At 41.4% G+C, this 21,192-nt stretch overlaps 1 protein-coding gene across 1 annotated transcript in view; it reads left to right on the forward strand.

Annotated features, from left to right (window-relative positions):
* LOC116974696 (copper-transporting ATPase 2-like) overlaps positions 1–5,913 on the forward strand; it is a 59,737-nt gene extending 53,824 nt beyond the window's left edge. Inside the window, exons 15-19 of the mRNA XM_033023416.1 lie at positions 392–534; positions 2,709–2,912; positions 3,079–3,196; positions 4,283–4,385; positions 5,871–5,913. Coding sequence (XP_032879307.1) covers positions 392–534; positions 2,709–2,912; positions 3,079–3,196; positions 4,283–4,385; positions 5,871–5,913 — 611 coding nt within the window. The remainder of the gene's footprint in view (positions 1–391; positions 535–2,708; positions 2,913–3,078; positions 3,197–4,282; positions 4,386–5,870) is intronic.
* The last annotated feature ends 15,279 nt before the right edge of the window (positions 5,914–21,192 follow it).

Genomic DNA, 21,192 nt, shown 5'->3' on the forward strand with positions numbered 1-21,192 from the left:
GGTCCAGGACTTGTGTTAGAGTGTATTATGACAATAAATAAAACTAGAAATAGCCATAAAGAAACTTGTGAAAAGCAGGAGGAAAAATATATCGGCAGCATTATAAAGATATAATTGGGACATTAAATAAACACATATCCCTAGATGTTTTAGGAAACTTTGTGAAGTTACAGATGAACAATGATAGAATACTATTGATTGTTAATGCTTTATTCTGAGTATTGGCAGAATATGTATGATAACATTTTTTTTAAATAGGTACGGGCTCTTGTCTAAATTTAACGTAAGTAAGCAATCTATACCTAGTCTGAATTGTGTTGAGTACAAATAGAGCTGAATTTTCATGCATGAAAATGTCTTGCATTTCCCAAAATATGTTTTTCTTTGAAAGGTGTGCTATCTGGGATAATAGTAATTTCAGATACAGTCAAACCCGAAGCTGCAATGACTGTCAGCATCTTGCAACGCATGGGAGTGAATGTGGTCCTCCTAACAGGTGATAACCACAACACAGCAGTAGCAGTTGCTAGCCAGGTAGATGCTAATTTTATCTCATTACCCCCCACCCCCCCCCCCCCCCTATAATTGAAACCTTTTTTTCCTTCTTTATATTCTACACATTATTTCCATCTGAAAGAGAAGGCAGACAACATGTTTCCTAACCTCTAGTAATGGCACTCGGCACTGTGGAGCACCCAGCTACCCAGATAGATTTCCATTTATAAGAGCACGTTGAGGAAGTAGTTTGCTTTGCCATTCAATAAGATCATAGCTTCAGCACGTTCTTCCTTGTTCCACCATCAAAGATGCCTCTCGCTCCATCCATCTCCCTCACTAGATTAAAAGGAGATGCGATCTCACTGGGTCTTCACTCTGCATTGGACCACTTGGACAATAAAATCACATACGTCAGTCTGTTGTTTATAGACTACAACACCATCATCCCCTCCAAAACTGTTACCAAGTTCAGAGAACTGGGTCTCTGCGCATCCCTATGCAACTGGATCCTTGACTTCCTCATCAAGAGACCACAATCAATATTAATTGGAAACAACACTTCCACTTCAATAACCTTCAACACTAGGACACCTTGAGGCTACTTGCTCAGTCCCTGCTCTACTCACTCTATACCCATGACTGTGTAGCTGGACACAGTTCCAACTCCATCTTTAAATTTGCCAAACAGCATCACCATTGTTGGACAAATTACGGCTAATGATATTAGAATATAGATGGGTGATCAATCATCTTTAGTTTAGAGAAACAGCACAGAAACTGGCCTTTCGGCCCACCAAATCACGCCATCCACAAACATTAACACTATCCTACACACAGTAGGGACAATTTACAATTATACCAAGTCAATTAACGTACAAGCCTTGTACATCTTTGGAATGTGGAAGGAAATTGGAGAAAACCCAAGCAGTTCACGGGAAGAACATACAAACTCCGTGCAGACAGCACCATGTGGTCAAGATCGAACCCGAGACTCTGGCGCTGCACCACTGTGCCACCCGTCTGTTTGAATGATGCCAGAACAACAGCCTTGCTCTCAACATCAGTAAGACCAGGGAGCTGATTGTTGACTTTAGAAGAGGAAGACCGAGGATCCACAAACCTGTCTTCATTGATGAGTTGGTGGTGGACAGAATCAACAGGTTCCTGGGCATGCATATCTCTGAAGATCTGTCTTGTACCTAACTGGTTGATGCAATCATAAAGAAAGCCCATCAATACCTCTACTTCCATAGAAGATTGAGGATATACGGCATGGTGACAAATACTTTCTTGAATTTCTACTGATGTATGGTAGAAAGCAACTGACTGGTTGCCTCACAGTCTGGTTTATTAACTCAAATGCCCAAGAATGAAGTGGTGACACAGCCTGGTTCATCGTAGGTACTGACCTCCCCGCCCTCGACGGAGTCTATACGAGGCACTGCCTCAAAAATGCAGCCAACAAAGACACAGATGACCCTTGCTACACTCGCATTTCACTCCTACTATTGGGAAGAAGGTGTAAGAGCCTTAAAACCTCCAGGTTTAAGAACAGCTTCTTCCCAACACCATCAGGTTCTTGAATACTACAAACACCAACTAAGCTATGAAATACGAATTGTCTTGGTAACACTAAGGACTTCAGCTTTTATTGCAGTAATATTAGGGGTAATTTTTTTAATTTTTTATGTTATCTATGAGTACTGTGTTTGCAGACCTGAGCTGCTGCAGGTAAGAATTTCATCATTCCATTTTCAATACATATCTCTATTAAACACTCTTGACTCTTGAACTTTGACTTAATTGCAGATGAAAACTCTGGCCACTTCGACTTTGTTTAGTGATTCAGCCTCCACAGCAGTCCAGTGGCGAGTTCTAAACATTCACAACCTTTTGAGAGAAGGCATTCTTTCTCATTTCCATCTTAATGATATCCCCTTATTCTGATGGTGCATCCCTTATTTCTAGATATACTACGCTAAATATCCACTTTGTCAAACCTCATTCAAAACATAGAACAGGTTATTCAGGCCACGTTACCTGTGCCCAACAAGATGTCAAATTAAACTAATCAATCCTTCATGCCTTCAAGTGACTCATATCGCTCTATTCCCTATTTATATGTTGCTCAAGTACAGAAGTATTTAATTGGTAAAGATTTTGCTGGTACTAAACAAAATCCTAATTTCTCCATTCTATTTATTTTATAGATTGGCATCAGGGAAGTGATTGCAGGAGTCCTTCCCTCCCAAAAGGTGGCTAAAGTTCAGGAGTTCCAGCAACAGGGTCAATGGGTAGCAATGGTCGGAGATGGCGTCAATGATTCTCCCGTCCTTGCTCAAGCTGATGTGGGAATCGCCATTGGATCTGGCACAGACGTGGCCATTGAAGCAGCTGATGTGGTGCTTATGAGAGTGAGCAACTGTTACAACATTCATTGCACTTCTAATCTCATTGTTTAGATTATGTGAAAAAGAATGACCAGAAGGAATGTAGTGTATTGAAATACGTCATTTAAATATATTTTATTGCCTTCATTTATATTCTGTGATGACACACATTCTGTTTTTTTGCCTGCAGAATGATCTACTGGATGTTGTGGCCAGTATTGATATATCCAAAAAAACTGTTACTCGAATTCGAATAAATTTTTTCTTTGCCTTAGTTTATAATCTGATTGGAGTCCCTATTGCTGCTGGTGAGTAGTGGCTTTTTCTATTCTTGTGTTTAAACCATTCTTCTTCTTAAGGTTAATTAATAAAATGGTTCAACCCTGTTATAGGGTAATAAGGGGAAGACACTGGGCTAATGTGAGGAGCCAGTGGAAAATCAGCAATTCATTGAAAAGGTACATATGTCCAAGGCTAGTTTCCTTTTTGCATCATTGAAAAGTTTGGGACACAAATCTGACATTCCAGTGCACTTGGCTAGCACAAACATAGATGAAACTGTCTAGCATGGATAACATAATGGTCCACATAGGTTCTGATAGAGGAAGATGGGACAGTGGGAGGGAGGGGAGGCTTTGCAGCAACCAGTTAGCCCTCTTGCTCTATGAAATTTAGAACATTTTGCTCTGGAAAATTAACCCACTCTTAGTCAGTTTCCACTGGTCTTTTTAGGAAAGATTTTTATCTTTAAAACATTTCTCTCTTTTATCAGTCTTACGTTAGTATGGCACTGCAATTGCTTCCAGCACCATGGCAAAGACCGTGGATGCCAACAGGATAAACAAGCTGATCAGGAAGGCTGGCTCCGTCCTGGGGGTGATCTTGGAGGGGAGGATGCTCCTCAAACTGCGGAGCATCCTGGACAATACAGCTTACCCCGTCCATGACACACTGGTCAACCTGAGGAGCACCTTCAGCCACAGACTGGTTCCAACAAAATGCCACAGGATATCCATTTTCCCTGTAGCTATCAAACTACAACTCCTCCCCCTTCTGTCATGGGGTAGACTGAGACTGGACCCCATCCGCCCCCAATCTTTGCACATCCCCAATCCTTTCCATTCATCTCTTTAACTTCATGTTTCATGTATTTTGCGTTGTATGACTGTTGGCAGATCAATTTCCCTCCCGGGATAAATAAAGTTCGTAGCGTATCATATCGTAACATATCTAATTAGCGTAACATATCGTAACAACTTGGTGATCATATATTGGCAGTGTAAAGTGTTAATGTGAGATCTCACTGAAAACCGTGTACAGGTGGCCAAATGTCATTGAGCCTCAACACTGAATGACTGTTGTGATGAATGATTCCCTGCCTGTATGTTTTTCAGGAGTGTTTCTCCCTTTCGGCGTGGTGTTACAGCCATGGATGGGGTCAGCTGCAATGGCAGCTTCCTCTGTTTCTGTTGTCCTCTCCTCGTTAATGTTGAAATTGTGAGTAACTGAGTGTTCCGTTTTCCCATGTTAAATCAGCTAGTCAGAACTGATTTTTTATTTCACAAACTGATTGATGATATAATTTGCATGTTATAATTCTTTCAAAGTTACCAATGCATTGGCAGAGGTGAGGTTGTTTCAATTTACTCCCTCTATAGAATTCCAAGATGGAATCCAAGGCTACAGAAATTACCTGAATACAAACTTTAGAAAACGTCACTCGCAGGGAATGGAGGGATATGGCTCACTTGCAGGCAGAGGAGATTAATTTAAATTGGTATCATGTATGGCATAGATATTGTGGGCAAAGGGACTGTTCCTGTGATAGACACAGTACTGGAGTGACTCAGTGAGTCAGGCAGCATCTCTGGAGGAAAAGGATAGGTGACGTTTCAGGTTGGGACTCTTCTTCACACTGAGAATAAAGTAGGGGGGGGGGGGGCGGAGGGCAGCTGGAAGCGACAAAAGAGCAGGACAAATCAGATGGGCAAACAAGTGACCTTGACCTTCTGAAACACTTCACCCTATGTAATAATTGACATGTCCTTCATCAATGGGAAGCATTTATAGAAAGTGAAAGCTGAGTTGATCATGATAAGTTAAGTTGGACAGACAGTTTTTGCAACCCCTTTCAGTTCTGAAATGATTGATTTATCACTTCCTTCTTTCTTTATTATTTCCTTCGGCTGTCTTTCATTTCCAGCATTCCACATGGTTTGAACTAAGATAATTGTCAACAATTGTTTGTCATTTATTGTACAATGTGGCTGTACATTGGAAATAAAGTGTGACATGGTGGTCTGCTTATCACTTTTAAAATGGAACAATAACAGGTCCTTTGTCACACAATGCCTTTGCAGAACTTCATGCCAAAACCAAATCCATTTCCCTCCATTCCCTGCATATACATGTACCTATTGAAAAGTCTCTTAAATGCCACTATTGTATCTGCTTCCACGTGTTGAGTTGTTCAATTGATGATTTAGTCCTTGTATTTATTTGGAATCGGGGAGCAATGTCAGTGTTTATTTGATTTCACTAAAATAATCACACCTTGGTGGTGATTAAAATGAAATACTTTCCCAATCAGATTCTTGAATGTAATTAAAACATAGAACAGTACAGCAAAGGAACAGGTCCGTTGTCTACATTGCCTGTGGCGAACATGATGCAAAGTTAAAATAGTCTCCTCTGCCTGCACAAGATTAATTCCCCTCCATTTCCTACATATCCACATGCCTTACCAAATGCCTCTTAAACACAACACATCTTCTTATATCCAACATATCCAAAAGTTTCTTAAACACATCTGTCTCCACCACCACCCCAGCACTGTATTCCAGGCAACCACCAACCTCTGTGCAAAATAATTTACCCAAACATCTCCTTTAAACTTTGCCCCTCTCATCTTAAAGTTACACTTAAAAAATTGACATTTCCATCCAGGGAAAAAGTTTACAATCTTGTTATTCTCAATTTCAGCTATAAGAAGCCAAAATTAGAATCGTTGCATTACCGAGCATAAAGCCACCGGAAGCAGTTTACACTATCCCAAGTTATCACGCATTTAAAATGGATGAAAGAAATCAAGATTCTCCAGAGTTCAGTAACCGGGACCTTCGTCCATTATCTCTTCACTCACCAATGTGAGAAATGATGCAATCAGAGACTATCTCTTCATGAGGAATCTGATGAACTGCCTCTGCTGGTTGGAGCCAGGATGAAGAGCATTGAATCTGAGCACTGATGGAAACTGAACCGAGAGAATATATTCATGCTCTGCAAACTGATCAAGACTCGGGTGTTTCATGAATAGTGATAAGTTTTGTACCATGTTTACGCAACCTTTGTGAAACAGCAGTGTTGTGAGCTTTAACTTCGTGAAGGCCATTCTGAACTTAATTAATGCTAATTTAACTTTGGAGATCTGTATTGCATGGAACTGCAATAAAATTATTTTAATACTTTGCTCAGACTTCAAATTGATTCAGTTCATTTCAGAACAAAGTGATTTCCTATCAATGTTTTGTAATGGAATCCCTGGTATCTTTAAGAGTATTTTGGATTTCACTGTTTAACTCATTACATTCTGAATGCAACTCTTTCATCATGTTTTTTTTTTTGAAGTTGCCAGATAGAAAATGATGATTATCCACACTTTGCAAATAAAACAAATAAATCATTTTAATCAACAGTCAAACGAAGTAACATGTTCGGCACAGACATTGTGGGCCGATGGTCCTGTTCCTGTGCTGTACTGTTCTATGCTCAGATCTATGCCAAGCTCATTGAGATAATGAAGAGGGGCCTTTGTGCTGTTTAATAAGTCAGTATGTTGGACCAAATCAGGCAAGATGGGGAAAATAGGTTCATCAAGAACATATGGCAAGACCATGTGTGTATGACCATGCGTACATACATTCATGCGTGTGCGGTCAGAGTGTATCTGCGAGTCTGTCCACTGGTGTTTCATACCAGGTCTGCAGTGGAGCCTGGTCTCTGGACCTTCTTGCTCTGCTTGTCTGTCAGTATGCAGTGACAACCTCGCGTGAAATCAAACTTGCAGGCAGGCATCTTGCACCCCTCACAACCGGAGTGGAAGCAAGGCCTGGTAACCAGAAGGGACTGCCTGAGATGTGCCTCCTTCTTGCTGGTTCATCTTAACCTGAAGAACAGGAAATATGGCCAATTACCCTCATTCTTTCAGCTTTCCAGGGCTGCAAATCACATAATGAATCATTGAACAGTATTAGAATAAAGAACTGATGTACTGTATTTCAAATGTCACCACTGAAGATATTTTGCAGCATTTGTGTTCAATGATAGACGGACGCAAGCTTTGAGGCATATTCGGGAACCAGATGATGGAACGCTGACTCCCCCAGTATGTGAAACATGACTACACTATAGTTACGCCACATTTATTTTGTCTTGCTACCTATGCATAGTTCCTGAAAACTATTCAGATTCGTTCTTCTCAAATAATAAAGTTCCCTAATTCATGGATGCAGAAAGCTCATAAAGCAGGAGCCTCACCACAAGGTGAGAGTGAACTGTATATTACGGTAAGCAGGACAACTTTGTTTAGAGTTGAACAGCACAGAAACAGGCCCTTCAGCCCAACTAGTCCATGCCAGCTAAAATGCCCCTTCTGTCCTAGTCCCATTTGGCCATAGTCTCTCTAAACCTTTCTGATCCATGTACAGTGGCTTGCAAAAGTATTCATACCCCTTGAACTTTTCCACATTTTGTCATGTTACAATCACAAACGTAAATGTATTTTATTGGGATTTTATGTGATAGACCAACACAAAGTGGTGCATAATTGTGAAGTGGAAGGAAATTGATATATGGTTTTCAACTTTTTTTACAAATAAAAAACTGAAAAGTGTGGCGTGCAAAAGTATTCAGCCCCCCTGAGTCAATGCTTTGCAGAACCACCTTTCGCTGCAATTACAGCTGCAAGTCTTTTGGGGTATGTCTCTACCAGCTTTGCACATCTAGAGACTGACATTTTTGCCCATTCTTCTTTGCAAAATAGCTCAAGCTCAGTCAGATTGGATGGAGAGCATCTGTGAACAGCAATTTTCAAGTCTTGCCAGAGATTCTCAATTGGATTTAGGTCTGGACTTTGACTGGACTTTAACTGGACCATTCTAACACATGAATATGCTTTGATCTAAACCATTCCATTGTAGCTCAGGCTGTATGTTTAGGGTCGTTGTCCTGCTGGAAGGTGATTCTCCACCCCAGTCTCAAGTCTTTTGCAGACTCTAACAGATTTTCTTCCAAGATTGCCCTGTATTTGGCTCCATCCATCTTCCCATCAACTCTGACCAGCTTCCCTGTCCCTGCTGAAGAAATGCATCCCCACAGCATGATGCTGCCACCACCATGTTTCACAGTGGGGATGGTGTGTTCAGGGTGATGTGCAGTGTTAGTTTTCCGCCACACATAGCGTTTTGCATTTAGGCCAAAAACTTCAATTTTGGTGTCATCTGACCAGAGCACCTTCCTCCACATGTTTGCTGTGTCCCCCACATGGCTTGTGGCAAACTGCAAACGGGACTTCTTATGGCTTTTTTTCCAACAATGGCTTTCTTCTTGCCACTCTTCCACAAAGGCCAGATTTGTGGAGTGCACGACTAATAGTTGGACAGATTCTCCCACCTGAGCTGTAGATCTCTGCAGCTCCTCCAGAGTTACCATGGGCCTCTTGGCTGCTTCTCTGATCAATGCTCTCCTTGCCCGGCCTGTCAGTTTAGGTGGACGGCCATGTCTTGGTAGGTTTGCAGTTGTGCCATACTCTTTCCATTTTCGGATGATGGATTGAACAGTGCTCCGTGAGATGTTCAAAGCTTGGGATATTTTTTTTATAACCTAACCCTGCTTTAAACTTATCCACAACTTTATCCCTGACCTGTCTGGTGTGTTCCTTGGGCTTCACGATGCTGTTTGTTCACTAATGTTCTCTAACAAACCTCTGAGGCCTTCACAGAACAGCTGTATTTATACTGAGATTAGATTACACACAAGTGGACTCTATTTACTAATTAGGTGACTTCTGAAGGCAATTGGTTGCACTGGATTTTATTTAGGGGTGTCAGAGTAAAGGGGCTGAATACTTTTGCACGCCACACTTTTCAGTTTTTTATTTGTAAAAAAATTTGAAAACCATGTATCATTTTCCTTCCACTTCACAATTATGCGCCACTTTGTGTTGGTCTATCACATAAAATCCCAATAAAATACATTTACATTTGTGGTTGTAACGTGACAAAATGTGGAAAGTTCAAGGGGTATGAATACTTTTGCAAGCCACTGTACCTGTCCAAGTGTCTTATAAACATTGTTATTGTACCTGCTTTAACTACCTCCTCTGGCAGTTTGTTCCATATACCCACCACTCTGAGGGAAAAAGTTTGTCCTTCAGGGAAAACCTTTCCCCTCTTATTCCTGTTACACTTCTTCCCATCCTGCTTCCTGTAATACACTCTTCCCACCCTGCTTCCAGTTATACACTTCTTCCCACCCTGCTCCCTGTAAACATCTACTATAAACCCACTGACTCCCATAGCTATCTTGACTACACTTCTTCCCACCCTGCTTCCTTTAAAGACTCTATCCTCTACTCCCAATTCCTCCGTCTATGCCGCACCTGCCCCTAGGATGTGGTGTTCATACCAAGGCATCGGAGATGTCCTCATTGTTTAGGAAACAGGTTCCCTTCTTCCATTATAGATGAGGCTTTCACTAGGGTCTCGATATTCCGCAGCTCCGCTCTTGCTCCTCCTTCCTCCCATTTGTAACAAGGACAGAATCCCCCTTGTCCTCACCTTCCACCCCATCAGCGGTCGCATACAGCATATAATCATCCAACACTTTCGCCATCTCCAACGGGATACCACTACTGGCCACATCTTCCCATCTCCACCCCTTTCTGCTTTCCGACGAGACCGTTCCCTCCAAAACTCCCTGGTCAACTCGTCCCTTCCCACCCCCTCCCCAGGTACTTTCCCCTGCAACCGCAGGAGATGCAACACCTGTCCCTTTACCTCCCCCCTCGACTCCTTCCAAGGACCCAAACAGTCCAGGTGAGGCAGAGGTTCACTTGCACCTCCTCCAACCTCATCTACTGTATCTGCTGTTTCAGGTGTTAACTTATCTGCATCGGCGAGACCAAGAGCAGGCTCGGCGATCGTTTCGCTAAACACCTCCGCTCAGTCTGTCTTAACCTACCTGATCTCCTGGTGGTTCAGCACTTCAATTGGAGGAACAGCACCTCATATTTTGCTTGGGTAGTTTACACCCCAGCGGTATGAACATTGACTTCTCCAACTTCAAATAGTCCTTGCTTTCTCTCTCCATCCCCTCTCCCTTCCCAGTTCTCCTACTAGTCTTACTGTCTCCGATTACATTCTATCTTTGTCCCACCACTTCCCCTGACATCAGTCGGAAGAAGGGTCTCGACCCGAAACGTCACCCATTTCTTCTCTCCAGAGATGCTGCCTGTCCCACTGAGTTACTCCAGCATTTTGTCTACACTCTCACTAGAATCTATGTTCTCTGGTTCTTGATTCATCTACCCTGGATAAAATAATCTGAATATTCACCCTATCAATCCCCTAATGATTATATATACTTCTATAAGATCACTCCTGAGCCTATTGTGCTCTCAGGAATAAAGTCCCAGTCTGCCCAATCTCTCCCTACGCTTAGAACCATGAGTCCTGGAAAAACCTTGGGTTGGATAGAGTGGATGTGGAGAGAATGCTTCCACTAGTGTGAGATTCTAGGACTAGAGGTCAGAGCCTCAGAACCAAACTAAACAAGCGGGTATTCACAAGCCGGGAAGCTGCCGAGCCCCCGGCCCCACACACGATGCTCCAAGGACGTAGTCGGGTACTCACAACACCTTCATGCTGCTCACTCTCTCCGCCTGGAAGCTCCCACCAATGTGGCACCAGCTCAATGGGTAACCTGGCGGAAGTGGGGGAAATGGTGCAACAGGAGCTTGGGTCCGCTAGAACCAAAATCAGTTATGTTATATTGGTCCGTTATTGTGAGGGTTTACTGTTTCAGTTTCAATCATAGACTTTATGGAGCTTAGCGTTCTGTCTTTCTATGAGCTGCTGCTGCCCCTCCTACAGGCAATTCACATCTTGGCCAGATGGTCAGAGTCACTGCCACCCATTGCCCTCCATCACTGGGAACAAGGAGCCTCTCTCACTTAGTGTAGGTGGGTGCCCTGAAATATCAGCACTCCAGGTATAATCAAGACCTGGGCCGTGAACATTTGAGAAGCCTCTGACAGAATGAGACCCAGGACATGTTCAGGCTCTCTGTCTCTGGGACCTGGGATTAGTGGTGGGAGGGTGGAAACTGTAACATAGAGCATAATAAATGAGGTGCACTGCTTCTGGATGAAGAGATTGGCTCTGCATCTGCACTGTCTCACATTCAACATGGAGCAGTTGAGCTCAATGCTATAATCCATTAGGTCTACCACATGCCTTAAATGTGTCTGGGCGATCACAGGATGTTCTCTGGTTCTGATGGCAACTGCCTGATCTCAGTAACTGACTAATGCAACCACCTGAGGTTAATCAGCACAATAATTTAAAGCACAAATTGTACCCACGGCTCAAAGACCTCTTCACTTACAAACAGCACAACAAGGTGAAAAATTGAGAGGTGTCTAAAATACAATACAATACAATATTTATCCTCAGTGAGGCTCAAACGCAACTTTGTTTCTACAGCCATACAAACAAAACAATTCCTACAAGACATACAAACAATTCAATTCACACAAACATCCATCACAGTGAATCTCCTCACTGTGATGGAAGGCAAAACTTTTTTCTCCCCTGCACCATTTTTCTCCCGATGTTGAAGCCCCAGGCGGGCGATGGTATGTCCCACGGCCATTTAAGGCCGCGCGGGGAGATGTACGGCCCCGCTCCAAGTCTACGTGTCACAAAGTTGGAGCCCCCGGCGGGCGTTGGAATGTCCTGCGGCCATTAAAGCCACGCGGGGTGATGTGCGGCCCTGCTCCGGGTTGTTCCTACCCCGCGACACGGGTTGGAGAAGTTGCGTTGCGGAGCTCCGAAAAGCAGTTTTCCACCCGGACCCGCGAGCTCCCGATATCGCAGTCCATCGGCCTGCAGTTGTTGCCTCCGAGCTCTGTAGTCGGTCCGCAGCAGCGAGCCACCAACGCTCCCCATGCTCCGATGCCGGCCAGCGACTGGAGCCCCAGGTCGTTCCGGTTGGAGGCCCCTCCATGGTGCTAGGCCCCAATGACAACGGAGACCCGACAGGGAAAAGGTCGGGTCTCGCGTGCAGGGAAGAGATTTTAAAAGTTTCCCCCTCCCCGCCCCCTACATATACACAGTTAAAAACAGTATTAAAAATAACACGGACACCTACATTTAACTAGACAAAAAATAAAAAAAAGACAGACAGTGAGTCGCGCTGCTAACCAAATCATGAGGGGAATGGATAAGGTGAATGTAAAGAGTCTTTTACCCAGGGTAGAGGAATCAAGAATGAGAGGACACAGATTTAATGTGAGTGGGGACAGATTTAATTGGAACTTAAGGGTCAACTTTTCCACACAGGCTATATAGAACGAACTGCTAGAGGGGGTAGTTGAGGCAGGTATAGTATCAACATTTAAAAGACACTGGACAGGTACATGGATAGGAAAGGTTTAGAGGGATATGGGCCAAACGTGGGCAAATGGGACAAGTGTAGATGTGGCATCTTGGTCAGCGTGGACGAGTTGGGCTGAAGGTCCTGTTTCCATGCTGTATGATTCTATTTGTGTAACAATATTAATTGATGCATTGGTCTTGTATTCAAGTGATGCACAAAAATGTAAATTTGTTAAGAACAGCGAAATAATTATTCAATTAAAATGGAATTATTAAATATACAAAAAGAATGTTTACTAATGAAATAAACCTTGTAAATGGGATAGTTATCTACTGTCTAGCAAATGACCATGCAATGTTTAAATAATGATCCATTCAATTTTCCACACAAGAGAACCCAAGGGCTTAACAAACCTGTGTTTGTTAAAAGAAGAATTGGATAGAGGTGGTGAGGGAGGGGCTGTGTGGGTGGACTGATGTGGTCTTTAAAGTTGGTGTGTCTTCAACACCCAGTGTTGGTGCAACTCTGCTCTCAATCAGAAATCAGTGAATGGCTTATTAGATGTTCTAATCATTGTATCATCAGAGATGGGGAATCACCCAATCCAAGCAGTGTAAGCGTGTCAGTAGTTATGGGGTGAAGGCAGGAGAATGGGTTTGAAAATTAGATCAGACATGATTGCATGGCAGAGTAGACTTGATGGGCCAAATGGCCTAATTCTGCTCCTAGAACTTATTTAGCCAGAAGGTGGTAAATCTGTGGAAATCATTGCCACAGATGACAGTGCAGACTGTCATTGAGTATTTTTAAGGCCAATATTGCCATGTACTCCCAGAGATGCCTTCCATTAATCTCAAAACAGTCATTTTCAAGTGTGACAACAAAATTTTTAGTCAAAAAGGCTCTTTTTTTCTATGGATTCCTATGGTTTGTGCTTGTCTTCTCAATGCGTCCCAGAGACTTGTCAACAGTAGGAGAGACAGTGTCAATGTCATTTTTCATATGAATGAATGAATAAGTTTATTGGCCAAGTATTCACATACAAGGAATTTGCCTTGGTGCTCCGCCCGCAAGTGACAACATGACATACAGTGACAGTTAGGAATGACACATAAAACCTTAAACATTAATAATAAAACATTATCGATTAAACATGTGAATTAAATAAAATACCAGAGCAAAAGGAGGCTACAGATTTTTGGTTATCGAGTAGAGATATTACTCGTGAAAAAAAGCTGTTTTTATGTCTGGCTGTGGCAGCTTATTTAAATCTCAATGTATCAGCATTGTTCTTGTTGGATAATGTCAGTCTTGCAATCACATTGAAGATGTGGCTGAAGAAAACCCCCCATCCAATCTCTCCTGATTAGTCAAGACCTCCAGCTCCAGTAGCATCCTTGTGAATCTTTTCTGCACCCTTCCCAGCTTAATGACATCAAATTAGATGACCAGAACTATGAGCATTTTGCACAAAATATTGTACACAAGTTTTTCATTGTCCAAGGAGTGATTTGCTTAGAATTTAAAATGCACTTTGGAAGTGAGTTTCTTGCTCATCTGGTATTTAGTTTGAAGGAGAGTTGTAGGATGCTTGAATAAAACATCAGATAATCAGAAGAACTACAGTTGGTGATCAGAACCTGCAGAAGTTCGTCCATAGCATGTAGAAAATGACAAGGCTCGCTGGCATGTTGTAAACAGCACGTAAACTACAGGCAGTGGCTGAAAAATAGCAATGACCAATATGAAACCAGCTGGCCATTGTACCACCTGTTCTTTCTCTACATCTCTGAAGTATTAACTCTTATCTGTAAACTCCAAACTGGTATGAAAATAAATAAAAGATGTAAATTTTGGGAATCTAAAATAAAACTGGAAAATGTGGGAAACACTCAACAGGTCAGGCAGCGTCTGTGGAACGTTTTCCACTTGTGGAAGAGTCTAGGACCAGAGGGCACAGCCTCAGAATAAAAGGACGTACCTTTAGAAAGGAGATGAGGAAGAATAGTAAGATTAAACAAGAACTTACCAGTTTGAAGTTTGATCTTTATTTTATGAGGAGTTACGTCGAGGGACTACGTGAACAAGGCCGTCCAGGCGCATGCGCGTCAAACTTCAAAGCAGCGGTGTGAAATCACAGATGATATACTCCGAAGCATAATAGTAAGCTACGTGATACAAACTTAACTTACCTTTGATCTTATTAGGGTGGGAGCGGAGGGCATGTAGTCCCTCGACGTAACTCCTCATAAAATAAAGATCAAACTTTAAACTGGTAAGTTCTCGTTTAATCTTACTATTTTAAACGACATTTTAATCTCTAGAGACATTTAATACTGAATTCAAAATAGTACCACCAAATACACCAGGGTCTGCAATTTCTTTGTGATAATACTTGTGCAACATCCTTTCATTTTCCCAACCTGCAGCCGCAAGGATATGGTCTATTGAAACATCCAAATCCTTGGCCACCAATGTTGCCGCCGCCCTGGTGGAATGAGGTTTAAATTTGTCAATATCAATTCCTGCATCCAATAGCACCTTCTTCAGCCATCTTAAAATTGTTTGTGGTGTCACTTTTTTGTGTGGCTTATATGGCTGATGAATAATCCAGATTCTACACCTCTAAGATGTTTGGTAGTCTCAATGTAGTATTTTAAATATGTAACTACACAAATTCTTTGATCTGCAGGATATGCTGAAAATCAATTTACACCCCGAGATTCCTGGTCTGCTCTGTTTTAGCAGGTCATAGACATAGAATGTAATTTCATCTGTTTTCATTCCCATTCTGTCTATCCTTAACTTGTGTAATGTTTGTACTCTTTGAGCTGATACCAAAGCCCTTAACATGACTACTTTTATCGTAATTTTGTCTAACGACAAATTTGACATGGGATCCCAATCCCTAAGTAGCATTAAAGATGCCCTTCATGTATCTACAAGTCAAAGGGTGTGATCCTAGAACATGATGTTCCGATGGTCTCGATAAGTATGCCGACAAAGCATTCCTTGCTGTGTTGATCACACTATAGCTTAAATTATCATCAAAATGTAATTTTGACAAATTTCTACAACATCTGAAGCGTCTGCAGTGTGGTAAGAAATATTTTGTGTTGAAGAAACTGTTCCCATTTCTTAATGTAAGAAATGTACTGCTTCTAGGTACTTTTTAGAATCTGCAAATCAATAAATCAATACGACCATGTAAAGGATGAAATTCACCAGTTACAGGGTGCACAAGTAGGTTTTCTTGTCTAAAGACATCCATAATGGGTTCAGTCACCATTTTTAACCCTAATGGATACCATGTTTGTGTGGGCCAATCTGGAACCACCAACAATCCTGAAGCATAATCTTGTTTGATCTTCTGTAGACACCTATTGATGAGACAAAAGGGAGGAAATGCATACAAACATTCCACCCCAATTTAACGTAAACTCATCTGTTCCCAAATGTTTTCACAATTTTGTGGAAAATGTCACGATTTACCTGGTAGGTAAATTGCAGAAAGCCAAATATCTTTCTCAATGCACCAGTGCCAAATCATGTTTGCCAATCTGTCACATGCTTCTATCCATGTGATTGACAAGTGCCACTGCCGTAGTGTTGTCAATCTGAACCTGTACATGCAAATTTTGTACCTTTAGGCAAAAGGCTTTCAATCCATGCAATACACTTAGTAATTCAAGCTAATTAATGCCATGTGTCGCGAGCAAAGGTTCTTCCTCTGCATTCCATCTACCTCCACAGCTTGCGATGGCATCCGCAGCTCCCCATCCCAGTGCACTTGCATCTGTTTGTAAAATGGTAGCTGGTGATTCAATCAGAATTTTCCTGTAAGAGTAATCCACATTTTTAATCCACCATTGTATATCCTCAATTGCTGTGTTAGTTAGTTGCATTGGCCTACCAAAATGTCCAGCATGTCTTCCCAATCCTGATATCTTTCTTCTTCTTCTTCTATGTGGTGTTTTTTGGCGGTTGGCAAACAACTTTTTTGGTGCATTACCGCCACCAACTGGTATGGAGTGTGGATCAAACAACACCATTACATATACTAATAACCTATATCCTTCCGAACAAATTGGTTACCCTAAGAAAATGCAACAGGATTTGATAGCACTTATATGAACTTCCTTGCAAAATATCTACCAAATCAAATTGTATTCTTTCTTTTCTGAACTGCTCACTCATCCGTTCTCTCTCCTCCTCATACCTCTCACAATGTACAATGACATGCTCTATTGTCTCTTCTTGCCCACAGTATTCACATCTACCTGTATTATGCTTGCCTATTATAAAAAAGTGTACTGTTCAGACCAGTGTGTCCAAATCTAATTCTTGAGATTACTGTCTCCTCTTTTCTGTTTTTTCCTGCACATCTCATTTCTCCCACTTTCCTCTGGACTCTGTAGAACCACCGTCCTTTCCGCTCTTCATCCCATTGCTTTTGCCATCTTTCCTTCAGTCTTTGCTTAATAATGTCTTTGATTTCAGTTTTACCTATGTTAATACTTAAATCAATTTTACTTCTTTTTGCTACCTCTTTTGCTACCTTATCTGCCATTTCGTTTCCTCTAATGCCAATGTGTGCTGGTACCCATAAAAATATGACTGTAAGCCCCATCATTTGAATTCTGAATAGTGTTTGTTGTATTTCAATCAAAATGTCTGGTCTACTGTCTGAATGGCTGTGCTGTAAACTCTTTATTGCTAAACTTGAATCTGAACAAATAACTGTCCTTAAAGGCCTAGTATCCTCGACCCACTGTACCGCTAACAATATTGCAATCATTTCACCTGTGTATACTGAGACCTCATTATTGATCCTCTTCCCTACTTTGATGTGAAATTCTGGTACAATAAATGCTACTCCTACTTTATCTACTGAATCTTTTGATGCATCTGTATAAATTTGGACAAAACTGTAGTATCTGTCAATGTATTCCTGTATGATGACTGAATTATACCTATGTTGTTTATCCTTGTTTTCCTGTTCTAATGTTGTAAAGTCTACTGTTGCATCTGGAAGTATCCAAGGTGGAATTGAAGGTAATGGAACTGTTGGAACCACATTTAATTGTGCTATGCCGATTTGTACTGCTCTCTGGGTCACTGTCCATCCAAAACTTTTTGTTTCCCTTCTCTCCTTTTCCCAGCATGGTTTGACAGTAACTTGTGCTGGGTGTTCTTGACTGTGGCCCTATAGGTTAATCCAGTAATTTAATGAAAGCTGTATCCTTCTCATCTCTAGAGGCATCTCCCCCATTTCAACCTGTAATGCTGCTGTTGGAGTTGTTTTTATTGCACCTGTACATATTCTCAATGCCTGATATTGAATGTTGTCTATTTTCTTAAGAGAAGTACTTGATGCGGACCCATACACCACACAACCATAATCTAACACAGATCTAATTAACCCATTGTATATAGCCTTCAAAGCTGTTCTATCTGCCCCCAATCACATCCAACTAAACATCTCATTACATTAAGTATCTTCTTACATTTGTCCACTACTTTCTGAATATGAACCATCCATGTAATCCTCTCATCAAACCATAAACCTAAAAATTTATAGTATTTTACTCTCTCCGATTCCTGGTTATATAATTTTAGTTTAACCTCACTACCAATTTCCTTCCTAGTAAAAAACATTATCTTTGTCTTTTCCACAGAAAATTTGAATCCCCATTTATAAGACCACTCTTGTACCTTTATTATAGCCTTCTGTAGTTTCTGCACAATAAACTTCACATTTCTCCCCCTTTTCCAGATTGCCCCATCATCCGCAAACAGTGAAACTCCCATTTCATTTACAATTTCATCATACACATCATTTATCATTACTAAAAATAGTAAAGGACTTATTATGCTCCCTTGAGGTGTTCCATTTACAATATCTAATGTTCCTGAGTATTGATTTCCAACTCGTACTTGTATTGACCTCCCAAATAAAAAATCCTTAATCCATTTAAATATACGACCTTTAATCCCCAATTTACCTAGTTTCACTAATAACCCTTCTCCCCACATCATATCATATGCTTTCTCAATATCAAAAAATACAGCTACTACACTTTCTCTATTAATTTGTGCTCTCCTAATTTCATGTTCTAAACATATAGCTGGATCCATGGTGTTTCTCCCCTTCCTAAAACCACTCCCTGATATCTTTGCTCACTGCAGCTGCTGATAATGCAGTGGTCCAAACTGAACAGCTGGAAATGAAGCTGTTCAGTTTTGACCACTGCCAATTAGACTTGCCAATTAGACTTTTGCTACTTGCCTGATTGATGATTGTTTGCCTGCAATTAGCTCCTTACAACCCTTAATCACTTGCAATTTTTTGCCCTTGGGTAAGCTCACTGTCTTGTGTTCTGAATTAATAGTGAACCCCAAGTAATCAATTATTTTGTTGTGTGTCAGTCTGGATTTCTCTCGGTGAATCACAAAGCCCAGTTATTGAAATGTAAGTTTAACTTTTAAAACTGAGGCTTGTTACCATGTCTTCAGTGTCTCCCACAATAACATGTCATCCAAATAAGCCATTATCAAATGGCCTTGAGCTCTTAACAATGCTAAGATTGGTTTCAGCAGTTCTGTAAACAATCTAGGAGCTGAAGTTTAACACATGCTTTGAATTGCCACAATTGAGTCATCCAGACAAATTTGAAATATCTACGATCTTTATCTTGGAGATGTATGCTTGCCATATAGCATTCTGTTGAAATTAATTGCAAAGCATTAGTAAAATCTCCATTTTGAAATGTTTATACTGTACAAAAGGTTTGAGATATGTGAGTTTTTTTATGTTGTTTCTTTTTTTTACTCAAAATATCAATTTCTATTTGAATTTTTCTAATCTCTTCTTTAGAGAAAATTGAATACTTTTTGGAATATGTTGAGTAGGGGATTTTCATTCTGTTAAAATTCAATTCTAAACCTCATTATACTGCACAGTATATATGCATCAGATGTTATTAGTTTCCATTCTTTGAAAAAGAATTGTAACCTACCCCCAATTTGTAAGTAGGACACATCTGATAAGTTTCTTTCAGATCCAGAACCACCTACCTCAGGGTTTACCGATATCACTTTTTGTACCTTGCCCCTTGTGGGAATACCATGTCCTCCACGTCCTGGGGTTGTATTCAGTTCCCCTTCGGTATAGATATTGCCTTCTAGCTGTGCTGCCAAACATCGGTGGCTTCATCATCCCGATGGTTATTGATTCTTTGTTGAGAACCTTCAGTTTTTTGGCAAGCAGCACTCCAAAGAGTAAGTGTGGCAATTATATATTAGATGGTTTACAAAGCCCTGCAAACTTAGGATGTATGTTAGGTCTTATCACAGACTTACTCCAAAATGTGCATTACACATCATTCCCATCACATCCTGTTGTGACATTGTCACATTTCCTTCTTCCAGATCTCTGGCAAATGCCGTAATGCTTGACCCCATTAATTTAATACCCGCTGTAATCTCATTTCTTGAGCTCTTACTGCAGTGCCCATATAATTTCACACTTCTTTGTTAACAGCTGGAACTCCTAACAGAGCACAGTTCTGCGGGATTTTATATTTGTTCACAATTTCATCCATCGTTGGTCTTCCAACTGATGGGAAAGCAGGTAATTTATATTCTCTGCTATCTCCTCTGATCGAGGTTGTCCCTTGTTTCTGGGACTAGAGAACTTTTGGGCTAGCCCTGGCACTTTTCTTTCTTTTTTTTTTTGCATTGGCTCTGGTCCTCAACTAATTCGTAATCAGAGCATTCTGGATATTCCTCCTCATAATGGGTTTCACCTGGATTTCCATATCAGGTATTACATGCGATGGCTCTATGATAGGCCTACGCTTTTTTTGTCCCTCTTCGGGGTACATCAAGCTCTTCCATTGAGCTGTATATTGGCAGCCCACTTTTGGGTGCTGCTCCATATTCTGGGTCTCCTGTAGACCAACGCCTGTATTGTCTTTCAGACATTTCTGGTGCTGCCTCCCTGTCAGGTCAGCCCATATATTCATCTTTATCATCAGGCATTTCGGTCGCTGGCTCAAATCTGGGCCAACGTTTCCCAGAACCTCTTCTGGGTGCTCCATGCGGTTGCTCTTTAAGCCCGCGTCTTTTATACTCCTTCTGGAGTTTGTTTTACCCATGAGGAATTTCAGTTTATAAATTCTATAGTTCAGACTCCTCTGAGTCTTCCAGGCCTGTTATTTCTCTATGGAAGTTTCAACGGGAGTTGAAACGGGACTTCCCCCCCCCCGTGTAAAATAGTTATTTCTTTACAATCGACTTTTAGTCGGGCGCCCGCTACTCTCAGACACTTTGTCTTATTGAGTGCTTACTGCGGTGCGCTTACTATTCCTCCCACCTTTCTCCATACATAAGACTTGCCTGCAGTCTCCGGAGAAAAGCAGCCTGAAAGTAAAAGTAGAAAATACTTACATTCAGGTTTTCATTCACTCATCGCTTGGAGGTCCATCCTCCTACCGCGGTCGCAGCGCAATGCGTCTGACGAGATGACGCGCACGAGCCTGGGCGGCCTTCTTCACGTAGTCACTCGTGTGACTCCGAAGTAAAATTTCTTTAGCCAGAGGGTGGTGAATCTGTGGAAATCATTGGCACAAATGACTGTGGAGAC

The sequence above is a fragment of the Amblyraja radiata genome, chromosome 6 (assembly GCF_010909765.2).
Source record: "Amblyraja radiata isolate CabotCenter1 chromosome 6, sAmbRad1.1.pri, whole genome shotgun sequence".
NCBI classification, from domain to species: Eukaryota; Metazoa; Chordata; class Chondrichthyes; order Rajiformes; family Rajidae; genus Amblyraja; species Amblyraja radiata.